This window comes from Hoplias malabaricus, chromosome Y, assembly GCF_029633855.1.
Source record: "Hoplias malabaricus isolate fHopMal1 chromosome Y, fHopMal1.hap1, whole genome shotgun sequence".
In the NCBI taxonomy this organism is placed as follows: domain Eukaryota; kingdom Metazoa; phylum Chordata; class Actinopteri; order Characiformes; family Erythrinidae; genus Hoplias; species Hoplias malabaricus.
Window position 1 is genome coordinate 70,609,164 of NC_089820.1, and position 25,337 is coordinate 70,634,500.

General features: G+C 39.9%; 1 protein-coding gene across 1 annotated transcript in view; it reads left to right on the forward strand.

Annotated features, from left to right (window-relative positions):
- The window catches only part of LOC136678612 (chromodomain Y-like protein), a 105,281-nt gene that overhangs the window by 51,920 nt on the left and 28,024 nt on the right, over positions 1-25,337 (forward strand). The window contains exons 3-4 of the mRNA XM_066656662.1: positions 7,285-7,544; positions 7,815-7,987. Of these exons, the coding sequence (XP_066512759.1) occupies positions 7,285-7,544; positions 7,815-7,987 (433 nt within the window). The remainder of the gene's footprint in view (positions 1-7,284; positions 7,545-7,814; positions 7,988-25,337) is intronic.

The window sequence follows — 25,337 nt, forward strand, 5'->3', positions numbered from 1 at the left end:
GAACACTATCTGTTTCTTTGGGGTTTCCCTTCAAAATATCAAATAATGGCTGAGTAATTTGAGCATAATTTTCAATCCATGGACGACAATAATTGCACAAGCCCAAGAATGACCTAAGCCCTTTGATGGTGGTTGGTACTGGGAGTAAACGCACTGCAGAAGCACGGTCAGGAAGAGTGGATCTTTGTCCAGCAGTTACTAACTGCCCTAAATAATGAACTGAAGGTGTGGCTAACTGTGCTTTGGCCAGATTAGCTTTGTGACCATGGGCACTGAGATGTGTTAGTAATGCCACAAGTTCATGGATGTGCAATTTCTTATTAGGTGAAGCAAGCATGACATCATCAATATATTGAAGTAGTGTGGAATTTTTAACAGGACATTTGTGGTTCTGCCAAATGCAGCCTTAGTTCCTGGTGATAAATAGTTGGACTATTGTGTAGGCCCTTTGTAGACCACTGAAACATTTCACCATCAAAAGAAAAGGCCAACTATGGTCGACTGTCTGGGTGAAATGGAACAGACCAAAATCCATTAGCAGAAGACTGTTTGTGTTTGGTACTCCATCAAAAATGCTGCTAGGATCTGCAACCATAGGTGTTATCCAATCTATGCACATGTTAGCAATGTGATGTCTACTGTGAGATGCCAGCCCCCGAAGCCTTTTTTACAGGCCAAATTGGACTCACTCTGTGCCTTAATTAATATACCTTTATCAACCAATTCTTGTATAATTGGTCGAACACCTTCAATTGCTTCCCTGGCTAGTGAATATTGCTTAGTCACAGATGGAGGTTTTCCCGTGAGCTTGAATGGTTCAATGTCTAACAGTCCACATTCATCCTTGGTTTTTGACCAGATAGGATGATCTTTAATTTGAGGATCAAACATTTGAACTGGAAGGACAGATAGCCTAAGATTCCCAGCTCCAAACTCCAATTGCATTTTCAATTGAGTAATGGCATCAATACCCAAAATTGGAGCTAATATGAGGGAGAGAGAAATAGATTTAGGACCAAACCTACAGGCTACAGGCAAACACACAGGCTCTGGTAATCAACTCACTCTAGGCTAGAAATCTTGGACACTAGTTCATCAGGTATTCTCCTTCAGTCTTTGTCTTGTCAAATGTCATAAATTATATGTGATGTCATTAATTAAGGATGTTGTAGTCTAAAGAACACCCAATTCGGCATGAATAAGGCAAGAGATTTACCTTCCTCAATCTCCGAAAACCAAATAGGCCTTCAAGGCGGGGTTCCTGAGACCTGGTTAAAAACCACTGGCACTGAAATTTTAAAGTCAGTATTTTTTAGGAGAAGAGCATATTCAGTCAAAAAGAAGCAGTTTAGTCCTAGGCAGAAAAAATAAAGAATTACTTAGTCATGAAGTCTTAGTTATGAAGAAAAGAGAGTCTGAAAGTGAAAGCAATGCTCTTCTGAGCTGAGAATAGAACAGAGAAGCAAGAGAAAAGAAATGGGAAAATAGAGGGGCAAGTTAAGTTTCCCTTGGGAAACTTGGACTCTCATTTTGGAAGTTCAGCACTGCAGAAATGAAGTGAGAAAGGAGAATCAACTTCATTTATGTTTAGAGCCATTGCCTCATGGCAAAGGAAATTGCAGCCGAAGATTTATTTCTATATCCACAGCAAATTGGGAAACTGTAATTTAGCTCAGAGACGCTCAACATCTGAGCCTGGAATATTCTCATCCACATAAGGTGGTCATGACAGAAAGTTTGGGAACCACTGGGTTAATGTGTGTTAGTTCCAACAGATATCATTGCTGGTGTTGTGTTTGCGTGTAGAATGTGAGGGTTATTTGTGGTGTGTGTGGGTAGCGTGTAGTGTGTGTGATTATGGGTTACGTGTGGTTTGTCTATGCGAGTGTCTGTGGGTTTTGTGTAGTGGTGTGTGCGTGATTGTGGGTTGTATGCTGTGTGTGCGAGTGTCTTTGTGGATTCTTTGTGGTGTGTGGGAGTGTCTGTATGGGATGTGTACAAGTATCTCTGGTGTGTGCAAGTAACTGATTAAAAATGATTACTTTTACTGCAAAAATACAGTGTATATATCTTGTCAGTCCTAATGTCAGCATCTTAGTGATTTTCTTTACTTTCTATGAGAAACTAGTCTCCTGTCCCTCACAAGTGGCCATTTACCCTCACCAAAGAGTAAAAACCCTTATTTATGGTGTTTTATTCTGATGTACTGAGTTTATTTCTGATGTTTACACTTGTTTCTCACCGAGTACAGTGTTCCTTTAAATGTCTGACGTGTTAAAAGGTGAGAGCTGCACTCTGATTCACTGTAGAACAAGGTAAACTCCCCCACACCCCTGCTGCATTTAAATGTCCTCAGTTGGGGGAAACGTAACTAGTAAAAGACATCTAAGCTTTGAGACATGTTTATTGACTTAATTATTGTTTGTGGAGCTTGTGGCTGCCAAATAGAACAATTTGAGTCTCTCTCGCGGTGTCTGGGTCTGTTAGGTGCTGAAAACATATCCTCTCTGCTGCGTGTTTGTCCCTCCTCAATAGGTGCGCATCACGATAACTCTGTCCCTGATTGGTGTACAGACTTGATTGACATACACATGGCAGTATGTGTGACATGGGTCCACGGGGATCATATTTAAATTTTTTGAAAATGTGTACTATTTTTTCAGGATTTTATTTTTGGCCAGTACTCAGATTTTAGTCTCGTTTTGAAGGTTACCATCTAAGGTAAGCGCTGTTGTGCTAACTTTGTGTGAGAGCTACTTGTGGGCTCTTCAGGTTTTGAGAAGCAGCAGTTTTGTCATTGATGAGGAAGAAACCTGAAGTTTGGATTATCTAATTTTTTGGCTTTAATTCCTTAGTCCTACATTTTAGTGTATATCCTCATGATCCTAAGTGTCTGCCCATTCGATTAATGTATGATATGTACACAAATATGGCACAGTGAAAAATCAGAAAATCTGTACTGTCACTAATATTTTTTCATAACAATTTCCAATAACTTAGCAAAAATACTTTTTTATCAGTGGGATTATATATAAAATGATTAAACCAATGAAAATCAGTGACTTTAAGCATCAATTTGGTACATTAACTGTCAACTTTGGACCTGTAGTACTTGAGAGATACTGACGGATATAACAATGAGTGAAATATTTGTTTATTTATTTATTTTTATAGGCGCCGCCGACCAACAAAATAATAGGCTAAATAACGCTGGGTTTCTAGGTTACAACTATCAACTCAGTCGTTTATGATAGCAGATTGAGTGTATGTTACAAAGAGCAGCCAGTAACAAATAGTGAGAGCTGAAGAAGAGAAAATAAATCATACCGTTTTCTCTGAGACGGCATGCAGCTACAGGTTGGAGGCTTGTACTCCTGTATTGTGCTCAATGATGTCTGCCTGTAAGATGACAAAATGGACGCAAGGGGCGCTATAACAGCCAGAATAATGGAGCTGCCCACAGCATTGCCTGTGTGCATTGTGTAAATATCAGCCTCTTGTACCAATGCCGATTATATAAAAAAAAATTCCAAAAATGTCTCTGAATGGCAAACAACACAGTCATAAAACGATTGCAAGTGGCTGTAAAGAAGATTCTGCTAATAACAAAAAGCATATTACATTTCTCCATTTCAATGTCACCCTAATCATGTGAGCTTACGTCATCTAAAGTTTCTTTGTATGGAACTTGTGGTGAATGGAAACCTGACTTTGTTGGCATTTTTTTCTGCCTAAATTTAGTAAAGGCCCATAACATTTTTAAAATGTCTGGATGGAAACCCAGCTACATAATGATACAAGAACAACAACAATCAGGCATGTTGGAAGGCAGAGACAATGAATTCATGTAAATGACCTAAGGTGAGTGTTAATAAGCTTAATGGTTTGCATATCTTCACCGTCTAATAGACCAATTTGGAATGGACATCACGATTATGTCGCTGGCAGCTGCACAAGCATGATGGTGGGAGTAAAACAGCATAAGCAAGTGGAGCGAAATGGGAATCGTTTTTATAGAATACCATCATTGAATACGGCCTTTGAGGCAAAAGGAGACAAGCTATTAAATGGACAGACTGACTGATGAAAGCATCCAAAATTCTCTCACCCAGAGTTTATGATGCAGCAAAATCAATGATGTACTTAATAACAACAAATTAGTGAAAGCAGCAACCACTAAGCTGGCATTCTCAGCTATTTCATAATGGTAAATACCATAGTCAGTTTGTCAGTCCGTAAAAACACAAAAAGCATCCGTCAAAACTTGGTATTCAATGTCCTGAAAATTGAGTGTTTCTTTTGTATACATGCCTTGAGTGTCTCTTTTGTATACACGCTGGGTTTTTCCACAAGCTATATGAAGACGTCCGGCCACTTTAATTTAGTTTGTTCCTTGACCCACTTACCTGGGTCAGGAAACTTCACCCCTTACTAAGAGTAAGCTTAATAGCTTAGGAGAACGACCTCTTGTTTACTCGTAATTTAATAAATTAACTTGAGTAGCCATATTTCCATTTTCCTACACTTGACACTGCTATGCTCGCTGTGACTATCTGCCACCAAATAAGCTCCACCTACAAACCCTGTCATTCTTGTTTGCAAAAAAAAAAAAAAAAAAGTCTATGAAAAGTCTATTTTTGGTTGATTTTTAGTTTACTACATAATCTGAACACAGCAGATGTCCTTCAAACTGTGTGAACATTTCATGATTAATGAATCACGATCAACCACAGAATAAGCTGCTGAAAAATAAACATGTTCCATATTTGAGGTTTAGATAGTTACGATGTATGATTTTTTTGAGACAGAAGTTCCACAGCTATCACTCAGCTGGAGGGAGTGACTGCTCATACTCAGAGAATGCGCTTCTCATTGATTGTTGCATTTATTAAGCCAAACAGCATAAGCTATCCATCTCTTTTCTCTGTTCTGATGATCTATCAGGCTTTGGAAGGGTCGTCCAGTTTCATAGGGGAATAGCTTAAATACTACACCCTGTAACTCTGTCCAAAGGGGTAATACAGCACACAAAAACAAGGTGTAGGGGTAAAATTAAGAAATTAATTAATGCAGAATATGCAGAAGTCTCATCAGAACAGGGATATAACATTGATTATACTCAATCAATCACTTTGGAGGCCTCACGCCTCCAAAATTTCCTGCTGGTCACATTCATGGATGTATGACTACACTGCTGTGTGTGGATCAGGTGAAATGTGAAAGAAAAGTCTCAAAATCCAAAAACCCATGAGAGGAATTTAACAAAAATGCTTCACGCAATACAGGCCAGCAACTTGATCATTAAATGCAGATTTATAAATGCAACACTTATAAATTAAGTTAAAATTCCAGACTTGGACTTAACAAATACATGCAATTAACATTTAGTAGAATGCATAAATTTACACATAAAATTAATATATTTATGAACACCAAAAACATGTATTAATGAATTTAATTGTGTATATATACAAATTGCAGATTGTGAGAGACAGACGAGCATATTTGTGAAGAGTGGAACATCTTTGTAATTTGTGTCTAATTGTTGGCATATGATTCATACATTTGTCAAGTATTTTGAGACAAATTTTTTACATACACGGCAAGATGTAAAACTATAGCTGGGCCTGATTAATTTCAGCTCCAGAGCATTTACATCCATTGGTGTAGGAAAAATTGGTGTCCCATTTAGCTTGTTAGGAGCAGTTTAATTTTATCAAACCTGGCACCATCTTGTGTGCCAAGCTCATAGGAGTGTGCATGAAACAGCCAAGGAGTGTGTGTCCACATCCAACTCCTGGATGACATAAACATGCCACACATCATACGCTGGTATATTATTTGATGTAGCCTTTCACACATGCCATCGTCTCGTGGTACCGCAGAATTATGTTAGTAGTTGACTAGGTGAGCCTTGGTCCAATGAATTCTGAATATGTTTAGAAATATATTAAGAATACTTTAAAAATAAAGTCAGAACACTTTAGAAGAAAAAATTCTAAATATTCTAATATTCTGACCTAGTCTTTCAGCATCTATAAGTACTCAATGAGGGGGGGGATTACAGCAGACTTACAGCTTTAACACCGTCTGTGTGTTTTGGCTGTCAAATTCAGAATTCATGTTTTTTTTTTAATGTCTTTTAAACTGAGTTGACTTAATTTTTTTAATACTTTTAAAGGGTGCCATGATCTGAAAAATGATGAGAAAATCTGCTCTAAAACTTTTGGCCTTGTTTTCTTGTGTTTCTATGGTTGCGCACCATGACTCCTCTTCCTACTTGTGAATAAAGCTAGTCATTATTTTCCTTCTCTCTTGTTGTGTTCCATTAAATGCTTTTCACAAATCACCTCACCTAAGTCCCGGACTTGCTCAATGCACTTGGCCAATACTTGTTAATTCTAACAAGCTGTACCTGCACTACTCAAATCTACCTGCACTACCACTCTCACTATCTGTTTCTTTCCAGCATTTGACTGGCCCTCCTGTTTAATTCATTACATCTTTTTGATCCTAATATACCTATATCTTGACCTACCTTAGCACATATAAAAAAAAAAAAAACTTTAGTGGTTTCAATACACCTCTCCCATACCATGCCACAATACTTAATTTTTTTTATTTATTTTTAAACTGAACTTTTCATTTAGCTGCTATTGAGGTAGTATAAGATCTGTCTTTGTCTCTAGTGTCGTTTAACTTAAGAACACTAATGAAAGCTCATAAAGATATTTAGACATGCAGTTTGTTTTTTAGCAGTTGGGATGAACAGCAGGATTTTTCAGCCCTACTTAGAAGATGCATTAGACTAAAAATCCTAACAAATTATGTTTTGGTGCTTTAGTGCAATGTTTGTTAATTTTTTTTCTTAGTAAATCTTTTTGAAAGTTGTGTTCATTCACTATTTTACAGTAACAATTACCATTTTTACACTATTTTTGTTGACACCAAAGTAGCAACCTCTCAGTGATGGGATTTGATCATTCTAAAAATTTAAGACTGATACATTTCCTGGATTTTGTGTAAATGTTTATTTGAATTTTCCATGTGGCCAAGACACCAAACAGCTACAGTGTAGTGCAGTGATTGGACAATTTATAAAATTTTAAATTGCATTTTCCATTCCTTATAAATGTGGATAAGACTTTGCTAAATTAATTAATTAATTTTTATTTTTTTGCAGTGGCAATAGTGTTTCTGGTATGTATATTACAGATTAGGTATTCTAATAAAGATGGCACAATTCATTTAACAGTTGGATCCAATTTCTTTTTATTTGCAAAGGTACATCACATATGGAAGCCTCATCAGCCAATGGGATGGCAAGTTTGCAGAGTGGTGTGGCAGGAGTAGCAGCTGGCTCAGTTGTTATAGGAAAACGGAGGATTGAGGAACGTTCTGCGTTCGACAAACGTCTGCGCTTCAGTGTCCGCCAAACAGAGAGTGCTTATCGCTATAGAGACATTGTTGTGAAAAAACAAGATGGCTTCACGCACATTTTATTTTCTACAAAGACATCTGAGAACAATTCACTAAATCCTGATGTGAGTATAAATATGCTAGTCATTTGTAGAAACATCCATACCTTATTGCTAAAACTGAAGTTGAACCCTTCTAAGTTGAGGAGGGCAATAATAGTACCAAATTATGACAGTCATAATGCTTTAGTCAGTACCATTACAAATCTCCAAAATGGCAGGTTCGGTGGGGTGTTTTTATATGCAGTGTACTCTACCTTTTGTACCACTTGCCATGAAATGCAAGTAGTAACTAATTCATTTTATGTGTGTTTCCATATTGTATATATGCTACAGGTGATGAAAGAAGTTCAGAGTGCTATGGCCACAGCATCAGCTGATGATAGTAAGTTAGTGCTCCTAAGTGCTGTTGGAAGTGTGTTCTGTTTTGGCCTAGACTTCATCTACTTTATCAGACGACTCACAGATGACAGAAAGAGAGAAAGCATCAAGATGGCAGAAACCATAAGGTAAAAATGAATATGCTTCATTTTCGTTACATTATCGTCTGACTAGTGTGTGTGTGTGTGTTCACTGCCACAGATGGGTTAAATGTGAAAGGCACATTTCATTGTATGTTGTACAATGACAAATAATTGCACATTTACACATTTACTTAAAATACTTTAAGTCACATCACCATGAGAATTTCTGGGATGTGCCAGACCTTGAAAGAGAAATTGTTATTTTTGGTATGCACATTGTTGTTAAATCTAAGGCCGCAAGTAAGTAAAAACAGAGTGCAGTGATTTGCAAATGGGATAAACCCATATTTTATACACAGTAAAACATAGAACAGATATCAGATGTTAAAAGCATGAAAAATATGATCTCAGAAAAATAAATTAACAAATTTAGAACTTGATGGCAGCAACACACCTCAAATTTGGGACAGGCATCAAAATGCTGGAAAAGGGTACTAATAACAGCTGAGCCATTTTCAACTAAGTCACATAACTGGTTATATATTTTAGAGGGGCAGACCCCTACAGAAGCAAAGTGAGGCAGATTTTCCCCAATCTGCGAAAAACTGAATCTGAATAAAGAATTGTTATAGAAATGTTTCAGAAAAATGTTCTTCAGTGTAAAATCAGGAAGACTTTGAATATCCCACCATCTACCGTACATATCATCAGAAGATACAGACAATGTGGAGAAATCCCTGTGCGCAAGGCACATGGTCAATATTGAATGCTCATGACCTATGTTCCCTCTCTGTATTAAAAAAAAATAAAAAACATGCATAATTCTGTACTCTGAATCCATTACATGGGCTCAGGAACACTGTGTTAACACAGTTCCTCATGCAATTCCCAAATGCAAATTAAAGCTATAGCATGTCAGTAAGGAGCCACAGTCCAGAAATACAGCTGTCTTCTCTGAGCCAAAACTCATTTAAAAGGGACTGAAAAGCAATGGAATAGAAATATGTTGTATTGTTAGATCAATCAATATTTGAATATCTCTTTGGAAAGCATGGATGTCGTATCCTGCAGACTGAGGAGGAGGGGGACCATCCTACTTATCAGTTCCAAGGCTGCATTTTTCTATGACATGGGGTTGTTAGTCACCATAAATGCAATACCATTAAATACATAAGTGTAAAAGAAAACATCGAGGGTCTTCAGTAACTCTGAGCGAATCTCATCCACTCCTGGGGCTTTGCCACTGCAAAGCTTTTTAACCACCTAAGTGACTTCAGCCAAGGACACTTCTGGCCCTACCTCCTGCACAGGAGGCATGTCTCTTGGAGTTCCTCAGAGTGCTCCTTACAACGGCTGACAATACGCTCAGTCAAGTTCATAGTTTCACCATACTTACTGAGCACAGCTTGGACAGTGTCCCCCCCTTCCCCTACTAAGTGTTGTCCAGAATCTCTTTGAGGCCACCCGGAAGTTAATCTCCATGGCCTCTCCAAACTCCTCTCATGCTCTGGATTTTGCTTCAGCAACTGCAACAGCTGCAGCCTTTTTTGCCTGCCGGTCCCCATCTGTAGAATTGGAAGTTACCTCAGCCAGTGAATTTTGAAAAAAAAAAAAAAAAGCCTCCTCCTTCCGCCCCTTCCAGCTCTGGAACATGTGAGCAATTCTGTCGGAGGTGAGAGATGAAATCTTTCAGGGTAAAGTCTTCTGCCAGCCTTTCCCAGCACACCCTTACTATATGTTTGGGCTTACCAGGTCTGTCTGGCACTTTTCCCCACCATATGATCCAACTGACCACCAGATGGTGATCAGTTGACAGCTCAGTCCTTCTCTTTACCCGAGTGTCCAAAACATATGGCCTCAGATCAAAAGACACGACCACAAAGTCGATCATTGACCTTTGGCCCAAGGTACTCTGATACCAAGTACATTTATGATCCACCTAATGAATCTTTAATTTGAGAAATTGATCGAAATGAGATCTGTTTTTTAGTTGGTGGGCCAAAAGTCTGGAGGGTTTTCCCCCACCATGCTCGTAATAACTGCTACATGGATGAAATAACTGTTGCTCAGCTTCAACTGTAGTAAGATTGAATTTGGCTTTCAATTCAAGGCACCATTTCAGAATTGTAGGTGTTAAATTGATCAAATTAAGCTAATCAACAAGTTATTTTTGTCATGAAATTTTGCAGCTTTAGTTTATGTAATCTATTCCGTTGTGCTGTGTAAGATATTTGTCTTTGTAGGTAGGCTTTAAGAGATTCCCATAGGACAGAAGCAGTAACCAAGCCACTTTAATTCGGAGCAATGAACTCGTCAATTGAGGATGAAATATACAGGTGCTGGTTAGTGATCGACCAATATGGGTTTTTTGATTGCCGATGCCGATTTTTAGACAGCAGTACTGGTAAACTAGAGGCTCATGATTTATTTTTACAGAAAACCAAATTTTACAAATTCGTAAAAGAAACCATTTAGAGGTCCTGAAATATATATGAAGTGGTCAAAAGCTTATGAAAACCACAAAAAAAATGTAGGCGCTTGTCTTATTTTTGAAAAAATAAATAAATGAAATAAGTTAGTGACTATAAACTGAAGAGTTCATGAGTCCTATTACTTTTTTTTCCCCTTTTTAAAATTGCGTCTCCAGGGGTCTACTTTCATCAGGTAATATTTGGAGTTGATACCTCCTACTGATTTGAAGTTATAAGCTATGCTGCAGTAGGTGTGACATGGGTCCACGGGATCATATTTTAATTATTTTTTTGAAAATGTATACTATTTTTTCAGGATTTTTTTTTCAGCCAGTACTCTTGACACAAACATGAGGATTACTCACAAACGGTTTGACGGAGAGACTCAGATTTTAGTCTCATTTTGAAGGGGACTATGTAAGGTAAGACCTGCTGTGTTACCTTTGTGTGTGAGTTGCTGGTCATAATATTAGAATATCATGAAAAAGTTGATTTATTTCAGTAATTCCATTCAAAAAGCACTGTGTGCAGGTGCCAAGTCCTGTTGGAAAATGAAATCTGCATCTCCATAAAGTTGGTCAACAGCAGGAAGCATGAAGTGCTCTAAAACTTCCTGGTAGACGGCTGTATAGACCTTGGACCTCAGAAAACACAGTGGACCAACACCAGCACCCCAAACCATCACTGACTTTGGAAACTTTACATTGGACCTCAAGCAACGTGGATTCTTTGCCTCTCCTCTCTTCCTCGAGATTCTTGGACCTTGATTTCCAAAGGAAATGCAAAATTTACTTTCATCAGAGAACATAACTTTTTGGAAGAGAGACGCTTCTGACGCTGTTCCTTGTTCAAGAGTGGCTTGACACAAGTAATCATCAGCTGAAACACATGTCTTGCATACGTCTGTGCATGGTGGTTGTTGAAGCACTGACTACAGCTGCAGTCCAGTCTTTGTAAATCTCCCCCACATTTTTGAATGAGTTTTGTTTCACAATTCTCTCCAGTGCGGTGATCCCTATTGCTTGTACATTTTTTTTCTACCACATCTTTTCCTTCCCCTCGCCTCTCTATTAATGTGCTTGGACCCAGAGCTCTGTGAACAGCCAGCCCCTTTAGCAATGACCTTTTGTGTCTTGCACTGCATGTGTAAGGTGTCAACTTTCGTCTTTTGGACAACTGTCAATCAGCAGTCTTCCCCCTGATCGTGTAGGCTACAGAACTAGACTGAGAGACCATTTAAAGGCCTTTGCAGGTGTTTTGAGTTAATTAGTTGATTAGAGTGTGGCACCAGATGTCTTCAATATTGAACCTTTTCACAATATTCTAATATTCTGAGATACTGAATTTGGGGTTTTCATTAGTTGTCAGTTATAATCATCAAATTAAAAGAAATAAACACTTGAAATATATCAGTCTGTGTGTAATGAATGAGTATAATATACAAGTTTCACTTTTTGAATGGAATTACTGAAATAAACCAACAAGTTTATGACCAGCACCTGTATATATTGAAAGCATTATCAGACAGCAACAGCGAGTTAAGCCTCCAAGAATTTGGAAAATATTGATAATCTGGAATTGTGTGATAATCAGAGGAGATAACATTACGAATGAGAGATCCATCAAAAGTCATTCTGGGAATACATTTGGTGTGGATGAGAGTAAAAGGAGAATACTTTAGCTCCCAGATTGTAAAATCTTCAAGGATCAACAAAACCATTATTGGACATAAAATCAGATATGATTTGGGTAGTCAAAGAATGAGATAATGTACGAGAGCCTGATCTGTCTAAAACTGGGTCAATTATACAGTTTTAGATTTGATTCTCATTTTTAAGAGTTGAGAATTAAGAGAGGGAATAGAGCTAAATACTTAATAAACTTTAAAATTTGGATCATCAATATTAGGAGCATTAATGTTAAGCAAAACAACTGGGGTTTTACACAAGGTGCCGCAAATAATCAGGTTTCTGCCATTCTCATCTGTAATAATTTTAACAGAAACAAAATGAATTCCTTTCCTAATCAAGATCGCTGCTACTCTGATTTTACAATTAAAAGTTGAATGGAAAAAATCCGTAACCCATCTGCATTTTAGCTTAGCGTGGTCACTATTTCTAAGATGTGTCTCTTGTAAGAAAACAATATCTGCATTTAAACGTTTCAAATGAGAAAATACCTTTGTGTATTTGACCAGATTATTTAATCTCTTCACATTCCAGCTCAAGAATCTCATACTGGCCCCAGCTTGAGGATTGAAATTATTCATGATGTTAATGTATAAAATAATGCTGTAAAGTGTATGCAGAGCACAGTACCTGTTGACTGAGAGGAATGAAGAAGGAGAGAGGGGGGGACAAAACAAAAACAAACAAACAAACAAAACACCTTAATTTGGTTGTGATACCCAATATATGATGGTTGGTGCAATAGCTCAAACCTGAGCGATACTGAAACAAACATGAAAATAGAAAGAGCCACAGCAGAGCAGAAGAACTGTAGGAGTAACAGTTAGGGTGCATATGTTTGCCACATCCAAAACAACAATATGTTTTTGCGTACTCAACAAACACCCATCCTGCGCCCCTACATATGCATATGTATGTACATACATATTTTTTTTAAAAAATGCCTCGGAATAAATGGTGAACAAGAGACGTCCCATTAACAGTGATTAAAAATTAAATGGGGACAAAATACACCCATAATAAATGAAACACCGTAACAGGGACAACTATATGTACAAAAACTATATATAAACTCTAAATAGTGCTGCCTGCCCGGAATGCGCTCCGAAGTACAGTTAATTTACCCAGGGGAAAAAAAAGCAACATTTAACTTGGCAACAGAACACAGGTAAATCCAGGTGGGATTTCAACAACCGGTAGTCAACAATTACCTTGGATAGCTAGGAGATGAAGCATTTGGCATCGTCTGGAGAAGTGAAGAAATGCTGCGAACCATTGTAGGCTGTAGCTAACTCCTTCTACATCCTGTAGTAATTTACAAGTCACATTGAATGCTGCATGAACCCTCACAACTTTGGAGGTGTAATCAGGAAAAACTGTGATCCTCATGCCGGACATGGTGATCCAACTCAGATTTCATAACTGCTCTAAGTTCTTCAACCACAGCTTGCGCGATCTCTGATTTCAATGTCGAGATTTCCATTGTCCTTACTGGAGAGGGAATTCTGCCGCCCGGAGCATAGAGGCATAGAGGCACCCGGCAGTGAGGCTGAGCTTTGAAGAGTGTGTCATGTAAGTGGCTGCGAGGAACCGAGGTCTTTACTACCTTTGCTGGCATTTTGACTACCACCTTAAAGGTCTACAACAGACATCAGGCACTTAAAAAGAGTGATGAAATGGCTGAAGAATATAAATGTGTATCAAAATATTGAAATGGCTCTAAACCCGAGTCTACTCCTTGCTGCCCCACACTGAAAGCCCCACTTATGAGCCACCTTGTCACTTACACCGAAGTCCAATAACATCACATCACTTGGGTTCAGATCATGCAGGCCGTTTCTCCCAATCGCTCCTCTCCAGGTTTCCCAGTCATTGCCAAAGTGAGCATGCACATGCACACACAACAGTCAAAGTTTTCCTCTCTGTGAGCTGAAGCCACATTGAGGCAATTCTCTTGTTTACTGGGACAAACTTCAACTTTACAGCCACCAGCCAGGGACTTGTGAATATCCCCACACCCATCTGGCACTTCTCCTCTTGTGCAACTTCTGAGTAGGAGAGACACCAAATAGTTTGGTTCCAGAGCCCACACTGTGTGTCGAGGTAAGCCCAGATATATCTAGCTGGTATCTCTCAACCTCACGTCCCAGCTCTGGCTCTTTGCCCCCCAGTGAGGTTACGTTCTACGTACCAAGAAATATTCCATGGCACCAGAGGGCTCTTTACCCCTGCTCTGTGCCTGATGGGCATTGCACCGCACCCCTTTTCTGGATCTTGTGGGCAGTGAGCCCACATGATCCTCACACTCTCCCCTTCTGGGCTGAGCCTGGCCAAGTTACGTTAAATAAAAATTAATTATTCAATATACTCTATAAATCAGTAAACAGCTGGACAAGGCATTGAAATCACACATTTCATGACCCATGAGTACACATTGTGTATGCTCTTTGTGGCTGCGCTTTGTATGAAAAGGCAAGCGGCATTAAAAAGTGTTGTGGTTAATTTTGCACAAAACATAGTCTGTCAAACCACATTACCCGTTTGTCTGATGCTGTGGTTCAGAGGAGAAGTGCGTAGCAGCGCTTTGACATGGTGCTCAGCACTGCATGAGTGCTAAATGGAAGAGGAGGACAGAGGGGCAAGGCAGGAGCTTGTGTGCACCATGGATCAGATCGGGGCAGAATTCTCATAAGAGCTCAGATAAATGCCTGTCACATATCAAAACAATTTTGGGGCAATATATGACAGAGAGGGTAATTTTTACTTTTAAATATTGATGAATGAAAGAAAAAATTGGGCTTAAATGCAGAAAGGGCACTTTTCTCATCTAGGGCAAAAGCACCACTAGGAGTCTATCTGTGCACTTGCCTGGCCCACAATATAGTGCATCACTATTAAAAAGGTCTCAAAATGCCTTTAAGTGAACTAGTTTATATCTGCAGTCACTCTGTTCTTGGTATAATAATGTGTTCAAAAGTATGTGTGAGCTTTGGTTTAGATTATTTATAGATGATTTCAGTGTTATTGATCGTGAACATAATGTATTAATAGGTTTATTAGTATTTCATTTAAATGGTATTTGTCATTTTTAATACTAGTGTGGCACAGTATACAAGTACTAAAAAATGATCTAAATACTTTTCATTAAAAATGGTACAATACCTCATTTATACTGATACTTGAAGAATGAGTGTTTTAAAATAAGAGTGGTATTTCCAGTGTGTCATGGGAGGTCGGTGTGTGCCTGCAGCACTTTGCTTCCTCTCCCTGCAGGGCAGGCATACTCAGTAGCTGCGTTCCAAAGCCTAGGCTGTGGTCGAGCTCATTTCTTGGCCACTACATCACAGTAGGCTGTTCCAATGTGAAGGATCCTTCATATACAGCCGAGAAATGCAGCCTATGTTCGGAGTGATTTGAAGGACGCAACCGACATTATTCTTTGTGGCCCTTCAGTTACCCACAATTGTCTGTGCACTTATGGCACGTTGGAGAAAGACACTGCGAAAAACTGACCTTCAGAGTTTACCTTGTAAAATGTAAAAAAAAAAAAACGAATTAAGTAAATTTGTCTCCATACCAAATTTAATCAAAAGCTTATTGGCATATTACAGTACCACAGAAAGCATATATTTAGTAGTATGTTATTTTTAATCCTAGTTGAAATGAAAAGTTTTAAAGACAATGTTTCAGTGTTTATAGGTTGAAGTATGAATTTTAATTCATTTTTTAAAATTAGTGTTGTTTTGCAGGATGATATTAATAAGCAAATGCAACTTATTTTAACTTAAATTCATGTTAGTGCTTCAAGGCAGATAAGACCTTTCCAGTGACGTCACGACGCAGCCTTTTTAGACCATAATGTTTGTGCGATCGGGTTACTAAGGAGTGTTCATTGGACAGTACTACTGAGGTCGCGTCCTACCTCAATCGCAGCCTAGGCTTTGGAACACAGCTACTGAGTCAGAAGAGAACGCGAGACACGGCTTCTAATACCAGCGCTTTTGCAGACCGCCCTAAGCTTGTATTATTTTACACACTTATCAGATAGTCAGGGCAAGCCCATGGACAAACTGGTCTGCAAAATATGTTTTATACCTGTGCAGACCAAAGGAGCCAACGCCTCCAACTCGGTGAACATCTTTCGGACAGATGAGCAGACTTGTTTAAAGAATTCAGAAAAAGGCAGGTTAGTGAATATAATGGATAACAATTACATCATACACATCCCAAAAATGTAACATAGATGTGTACTGAGTGTTATTAAACTAATAAATCAGTGAGATCTGGTTAGAAATACAAAATAAACTACCATAAAAATTTCCATAAGCTCAAGGACAGAGATCTCTGCACACAATGTAATAACAATATGACCTTTCCACTCTAATTAATTGAATAATCTAACTACTAATGTTACAAATGTACATATTCATTGTCAAAAACACTCATACATATTTTTACTGAGTATGAAAATAAACATAAATGATCCATCCATCCATTATCTGTAATCGCTTATCCAATTTAGGGTCGCGGGGGGTCCAGAGCTTACCTGGAATCATTGGGCGCAAGGCGGGAATACACACTGGAGGGGACGCCAGTCCTTCACAGGGCAATACAGACACACACACATTCACTCACACACTCACATCTACGGACACTTTCAAGTCGCCAATCCACCTGCAACGTGTGTTTTTGGACTGTGGGAGGAAACCGGAGCCTCACAAATTTATAATTGCAAGTATTGTCAAAAAATATGTTGTATTTTCTCATTGGCCAGTTGTTTGAAAATGTAAGTTTTCTAACTAGTCTGTGGAATTTGAGTCTATTCCCAAACAATTGGCCTTGTTGGAATCTGTAGGTAAATAATTATATAAAAATGTGACTTTTTAACATTGTGTTGTTGCAACATGTCAATAAATTGAAGTGTGAGCAGCTTTATACATTGTTTTATCGGTAACTCAAAGAAATTAAGCCTAATTGAGACCAAACTTTACAGACTTGTGAAGGGTCTAAGTGTGAAGAAGTCTGTCCAATATGACTAAAATCCACCAAAAGTGGGTGTTACAATTGGACAATAATTGGATAAATGTTTTTTTTGTGTTATAGTGCCATCTAGGATTGCAGTGGCACCACAATTTAATCATGTCTTCTCATCCTGATGAGAAGTTGTGAAATTTTTGGGGAAAGATTTTTTGAGTTATAGGTGCATGTCAGGAATCACGGATGGCGGACTGACGGAGGCGGACGCACACGCTAAAACACAGATACTTTATTAACAAATGAATATAACAAAACAAAGAGACTTTAACAGAAAGGCAACACACCGGGAGCTAACAGAGACAGACAAAGGGAACTAAGCAGACTAAACTAAAATACAAAGAGCTAGACAGACTAAACCTAAAACGGAGAACTATAGCAAAAGGGAAATACAGACAGACTAAAGACCTAGACAGAGATACTTGACAGAGACCTATACAGAGATACTTCACTAAGACCTAGAAGGCTAAATAAACACAGATAGCTAAAGCTAAACATAAACACAGTGCTAAATCTGAAACTAAACACAGAGGGCTAGAGCAAACATGACAGACAGACTTAATATCATGACAAAGGAAACGACTGAGACAGACAGACCGGACTGGGTAACATGACGACAGCAACATTGGAAGAGGAACAACATGACTTGAGGAATGAAACGAATGACCGACAAACAAGAAGTGAGACAAGGGAACTTAAATACATAACACAGACAAGACACACCTGAGACAGATAACGAGGAGGACGGACAAGGAGGCGGGACATAGGCAGAGACATGGACAATAACAAACAGAGCCATGTGCTGAGAGAGCACATGGTGTGGAAAACAGACACTACAGGACAAGGGTGTGCATTTGTGGAATTCATGCTGGATCTCTGTTATTGGAAGGGGCCTGTAAGCTACATAGTGATGAAAGTTCAACATTTGATGTTGATAATTATTAAAGTTCAGGTCTTTAGGATTCCGCTGATACCACATATGTCCATGTTAGGAAAACATCCTAGTAGTACATGCTTAAATATTTCTGTATGTGCATTTGTAACATGAACTAAATGCTCAGCAACACTGTGGCAAACACTACACACTAAATATTGGTTTGTTGATCTACATTGGGTTTGAGAGCCTATTTATCTGCACAGGTCAAAGGATCATAACATATGAGCATGAATTTATCATAATTAAAAAACAGCTAGGGTCACCAGTCATAGCAAAGAAAGCCCTTTTGCTACACTTTGGCTTCCTTTCGTTTTCTTACTCACTGTTTCAATAAAACACAGCAATAATAATTAAGGTTTTGTTACCATCTTGTGGCAAATATTGTATTTCAGTTAAATGTATTTCTACCCTGAATTGCTTGAAATGTTTCAGTGCATGAAAGTGCTTTAGGATGAATAATTTAATGGGAAAATAATAAATTCCTTCAAAGCCAAGTGGCGCTAAAGAATTTATTGTTTACTGATCAATAGTAGGTTTGATCAAATATTTGTCTGCACAGGTTGTAACATATGAACATATATATCTATCATAATTAAGACCAGTACTCAGCAGTTAAATCAAATTAAGGCATTTGGATCATTTTTGGCTTTCTTTGACTTTTCTTATTAACCGTTAAAATAAAACCCAAAGTTCATTTGTACTTGTGAAGCCTCACTGGCCTAGACTGTTTATGGCCTCATTGTTCTGATTCCTACTTATACCTACACTGAGTATTTGGCCGTAGCCTCATTGATGCCTTGTTTGGCCTAATAAGACCATGCTCCCTAAGGCCTCATTGTGCTGATTCTTGTGTGTAGACACACTTAGGCCTTGTGCTTGCGAATTAGGCTCTCCTAGCATGACACTACTTCAAAGAGTCCTTTGGTCCTGCATTTGGACACTGTTTGGTCAGTGGGGGGGCTCTATATAATTAAATGCCTTTTGCCTCATAGATCCTAAACACTGGTAGCTAGAGACCAAAATCCAAAATTCCCTTTTTCCTTGTGTGCAGATGTACAACTTTGGCCAATGACGTTGACAATATATGAACATCACAATACGGACATATATGGTCCAAGTGGCAATCAGGTTTCAGCAGCTGTTTAATGTTGGCCAATCGTCATGATCTTTGAATGGCATGTCCATAGAGGCACTTCCTATGTACCTACAGTATTTTGTATTGATAGCCATTAGGGGGCACTATTCAGATTTTTAACATGAAAATCTCATATCATATATAAACATATTGAGATGGAATTTGGATTGTATTATACACTGCAGTATGTCTAACAATACTGCTATTGCATGTGTTGTCAAAAAATGCATGTTTTTTTTTTTTTGCATTGGTCAGTTATGCGCAAATTGAGATTTTTTTTTTAACTAGTCTGTGGATTTTCAGTCAATTGACAAATACAAACCGGATTCCCAAAAAGTTGGGACACTAAAAAAATAATTGTGAATAAAAACTGAATGCAATGATGTGGAGATAGCAAATGTCAATATTTTATTCGTAATAGAACATAGATGACAGATCAAAAGTTTAATCTGAGTAAATGTAACATTTTAAAGGAAAAATATGTTGATTCAAAATTTCACAGTGTCAACAAATCCCCCAAAAATTGGGACAAGTAGCAATAAGTGGCTAGAAAAAGGAAATTGAGCATATAACGAACAGCTGGAAGACCAATTAACACTAATTAGGTCAATTGACAACATGATTGGGTGTAAAAAGAGCTTCTCAGAGTGTCAGTGTCTCTCTGAAGCCAAGATGGTAAGAGGATCACCAATTCCACCATTGTTGCGCAGAAAGATAGTGCAGCAAAACCAGAATGGTGTTACCCAGCATAAAATAGCAAAGACATATAAGTTATCATCATCAACCGTGCATAACATAAAAAAAAGGGTCAAGGCCGTAAAACTCTACTGGATGCTCGTGATCTCCGGGCCCTTAAACGTACTGCACCTCAAACAGGAACGCCACTGTCAAGGAAATAACAGAATGGGCTCAGGAATACATCCAGAAAGCAATCCACCATGCCATCCACCGTTGCCAGCTGAAACTCTACAGTGCAAAGAGGAAGCCATTTCTAAGAAAGCTCTACAAGCTCAGACGTTTGCACTGGGCCAGGGGTCTTTTAAAATGGAGTGGAGGAGAAGGATCCGGGTACTGAAATGAGAAATGAGAACATTTGGCGCATCATAAAGAGGAAGGTGCGACAAAGAAGGCCCAAGACGATTGAACAGTTAGAGACCTGTATTAGACATGAATGGGAGAGCATTCCTATTTCTAAATTTGAGAAACTGGTCGTCTCTGTCCCCAGATGTCTGTTGAGTGTTGTAAGAAGAAGGGGGGATGCCACACAGTGGTAAAAAATGGCCTTGTCTCAACTTTTTTGGGATTTGTTGATGCCATGAAATTTTGAAACAACATATTTTTCCCTTAAAATGATACATTCTCTCAGTTTAAACTTTTGATCTGTGATTTGTGTTCTATTCTGAATAAAATATTAGATGTTGGCACCTCCACATCATTGCATTCAGTTTTTATTCACAAAAACTTTTTTTGGAATCCGGTTTGTAATTGGTTTGTTGAAATCTGCAGAATTTTAAATAAATAAATAAATAATTATCCGAAAAGTATGACTTTTGGACATGCTGTCATTTCAACATGTAGGATAATCCATGTGGGCAGAGCTTTATACATTCTTTTAGCAAGAGATAAAACAACCCAATTGAAACCAAACTTGGTAGGTATGTGTGTGTGTGTGTGTGTGTGTGTGTGTGTGTGTGTGTGTGTGTATGTATGTATATATATATATATATATATATATGCATACCATGAGGATAAAATCCGCAAAAAAACTAACTTTGCATGCAGCGGGTGCTACAATTCGTTAATAAATTGATTCATGATTTTTTGTATGCTATAGCTAGTATACAGTTACATCACAATTTAATCATGTCATCTGATACTCATTTCGATCAAGCCTATGAATTTTAGTAACATTTGGGGAAAGAGTTCCTGAGTTACAGCTATGTTTGTGTGCTTTGTTGAATACATGCTTCACCAATTATTGCAAGGGCCCTGAAAGCCACACACCCAGATAGCAAGCATATATCGGTACACTGGAGTAAAAAGGTTGGCACAACACTGACTGTAGACCACTTCTGGTCTACCATCTTACCACTCAGGTTACTGTCCTGTGTACAGGACATTGCACCTTTTTAATCTTTTCAAATAGAGACTTTTATTCTGGAGGACTAATAAAAATATTACCAGCAACTATGGGAGATAATGAGTATGCCTCATATAAAATGATTATGCTAAAATGTTGACACTGGCCAAATGACCAATGTCTTCAGTGGACCAGCCTTGATCCACCATCTCCTTGCTATCAGGGCAGTGATGAAAGTCCCACATTTTACTGATCGTTATTAAAGTTCAGGTCCTTAGAATTCTGCTGAAATCATGTATGTCCACCTTAGGTAAAAATCCAGAGAGCAATTTACATTCAAATATGTGTGTTTGCATTTCTAAGCTGAATATCTATAATTAATTATCTACCTACATCACATGGGTGAATTAAATATTTGGATCAAGCCTATGAATGTTTGTAATATTTGGGGAAAGTGTTCTTGAGTGACAGTATTTTTTTGTGGTTTATTGAATGCATGCTTCACCAGTTACTGGGAGGGGCCTGGAAGCCACACAATGGTGAAAGCCCAACATATTTTGAATTGAAGTTCAGGTTTTTCTGAATACCACATATGTTCATGTAACATAAAACTTACTTATACAGCACCCCAAGCTTGATGCTTTTGCAAATACATGTCCATTGCAATAATAGTTGATAGTTTTTGTGTAGTTTATGAAAGTTTGAAAATTCCCCATTTTAAACTAAACTAAACTGAATGTTAAATATATGTTCATTGTGTTATAATGATACAAATTTCTTAAAGTTTTTGAAAGATTCCATATTACTTCACTGTTTCAAGAGGCCCAAGATGTGCCAAGGGTCCACAAGTAACTTGTGGCATAAAATGAAAGCTGCTACCTTCTTGGCCCATAGGTTCAGGGTTCAAAACCCACACTTGATCACAGAGTCAAAAAAATATGGTCATGAATGCCTTGGGAAATTTGTACACAGAGGCTATTACGCAAGTGTGTTAAACTGAATATTTTAATGTTCATAATAATATTTTAAAATCTGAATCACAAGTTTAAAGTGTTACAGTAGTTTAAGCAATGGTGTGGCGCATGCTGTTAATGCTTGACATTGGAACCAGATGGCCTGGATTCAAATCCACCTGCTGATTAAATTGGTGAAGTGACTCATTAGAAATGTCCTCACTGAAATTCCTTATTATTATTACAAGTTTAACTCAGAAGAATGAAGTACATTTTGACAGGATTACTTTGATAATTGGTAATTTTGCTTATGGGGGTATAGCCTTAAGAAAAAAAAAATTTATGGCCTATCTGGCCCAGCTGCTAAAAGTGTGATTGGGCTGACATGTGCTTCAACCCTCGGATCACCACTTGTGGCTATATTTTTAGTATATTTTCCATCCATCCATCCATTATCCACCGCTTATCCGGATCCGGGTCGCGGGGGAAGCAGTCAGAGCAAAGAAACCCAGACCTCCCTAGCCACCGCCTCCAGCTCCTCCGTGGGTATACTGAGGCGTTCCCAGGCCAGTCAAGACATGTAGTCTCTTCAGCGTGTTCTTGGTCTGCCCCGGGGCCTCCTCCCTGTTGGACATGCCCGGAACACCTCACCAGGAAGGCCAGGAGGCATCCGAACCAGATGCCCAAACCACCTCACCTGGCTCCTCTCGACGTGGAGGAGCAGCAGCTCCACGCCGAGTCTCTCCCGGATGTCCAAGCTCCTAACCCTGTCTCTAAGGGAGAGTCCAGACACCCTGCGGAGAAAACTAATTTCAGCTGCTTGTACCTGAAATCTCGTACTTTCAGTCACTACCCAAAGCTCATGATCATAGGTGAGGGTTGGGACGCAGATTGAACGGTAAATCGAGAGCTTTGCTTTTCTGCTCATCTCTCTCTTCACCACAACGGACTGGTACAGAGCCCGCATTACTGCTGACGCTGCACCAATCCGCCTGTCAATCTCACACTCCATCTTTCCCTCACTTGTGAACAAGACCCCGAGGTATTTAAACTCCTCCATTTGAGGCAGGATCTCACTTCCAACCTGGAGAGAGCACTCCACCCTTTTCCGACTGAATACCATGGACTTGGAGGTGCTGATCCTCATCCCTACCGCTTCAAACTCGGCTGCAAACTGGTCCAGCTGGAGGTCCCGGCTCGATGAAGCCAACAAGACCACATTATCCACAACAAGCAGACATGGAATCCTGAGACCACCAAACCGGACACCCTCCGCAACTTGGCTACGCCGAGAAATTCTGTCCATAAAAATTATGAACAGAACCGGTGACAACGGGCAGCCCTGACGGAGTCCAACTCCGACTGGAAACTAGTCGGACTTACTGCCAGCCATACGAGCAAGACTCCTGCTCTGTTTATACAGGGACTGAATGGCTCGTAGCAAAGAGCCCAGTACCTCATACTCCCCGAGCACCCCCCACAGAATACCCAGAGGGACACAGTCGAATGCCTTCCCCAGATCCACAAAATACATGTAGACTGGTTGAGCAAACTCCCATGCACCCTCCAGGATCCTAGCGAGGGTAAAGAGCTGGGCGGAATCTGTATTGTTCCTCCTGGATCCGAGGTTCAACTCTCAGTCGGACTCTCTTCTCCAGTATCCATGCATAGACATTACCCGGGGAGGCTGAGGAGTTTGATCCCCCTATAGTTGGAACACACCCTTCGATCCCCCTTTTTAAAAAGGGGAACCACCACCCCAGTCAGCCAGTCCAGAGGCACTGCCCCAGATGTCCACGTGATGTTGCAAAAATGTGTCAGCCAGGACAGCTCCACAACATCCAGAGCCTTGAGGAACCCGGGGCGAACTTCATACACCACCGGGGCCCTGCCGCCAAGGAGTTTCCCTACCACCTCGGCCACCTCAGCCCCAGTGATAGACAAGGAACTCTTTCTTCAGCTTGACAGCCCCCCTCACCCGGGGTGTCCACCACTGAGTGTGGGGAATGCAGGGGGAGTTGAAGATCACAAGGTGGTGATCAGTTGACAGCTCAGCGCCCCTCTTCACCCGAGTGTCCAGAACATATGGCCGCAGGTCCGATGATACGACTATAAAGTCGATCATCGAAATGCGGCCTAGGGTGTCCTGATGCCAGGTGTACTCGTGGACACCCTTATGCTCAAACATGGTGTTCGTAATTGACAAACTGTGACGGGCACAGAAATCCAATAACTGAACACCACTCGGGTTCAGATCAGCGGGGCCATTCCTCCCAATCATGCCCCTCCATGTCTCACTGTCATTACCCACGTGAGCGTTGAAGTCCCCCAGCAGAACAATGGAGTCCCCAGAATGAGTGTTCTCCAGCACCCCCTCTAGGGTCCCCAAGAAGGCATGGTACTCTGAACTGCTGTTCGGTGCATAAGCACAAACAACAGTCAGAACCCTTTCCCCAACCCGAAGGCGCAGGGAAATTACCCTCTCGTCCACTGGGGTAAACCCCAACGTACAGGCGCTAAGCCGGGGGGCTATGAGTAACCCACTCCTGCCTTACGCCTCTCACCCTGGGCAACTCCAGAGTGAAAGAGCATCCAGCCCCTCTCAAGGTGATTGGTTCCAGAGCCCATACTGTGTGTCCAGGTGAGCCCAACTATATCTAGACAGTACCTCTCAATCTCGCGCACCAGCTCGGGCTCTTTTCCCACCAGAGAGGTTACATTCCATGTTCCAAAAGCCAGTTTCAGTAACCGAGGATCAGGACGCCAGGGCCCCCGACCCTGGCTGCCACCTGATCTACAATGCACCAGACCCGGATTACTACCTCTACCAGAGGTGGTGGGCCCATGGGAGAGTGGACCCATGTAACTCCTTCGGGCTGAGCCTGGCCGGACCCCATGAGTGAAAGTCCGGCTACCAGGCGCTCGCCAAGTAGCCCCTCCCCCAGGCCTGGCTCCAGGGTGAGGCCCCGGTAACCCTACTCCGGGCAAGGGAGGCTGTGTCCATGTTCTTAACTTATTCATCCTTGTCTTTATGGATCACTCTTTGTCTGGCCCATCACCTAGGACCATTTTGCCTTGAGAGACCCTACCAGGGGCT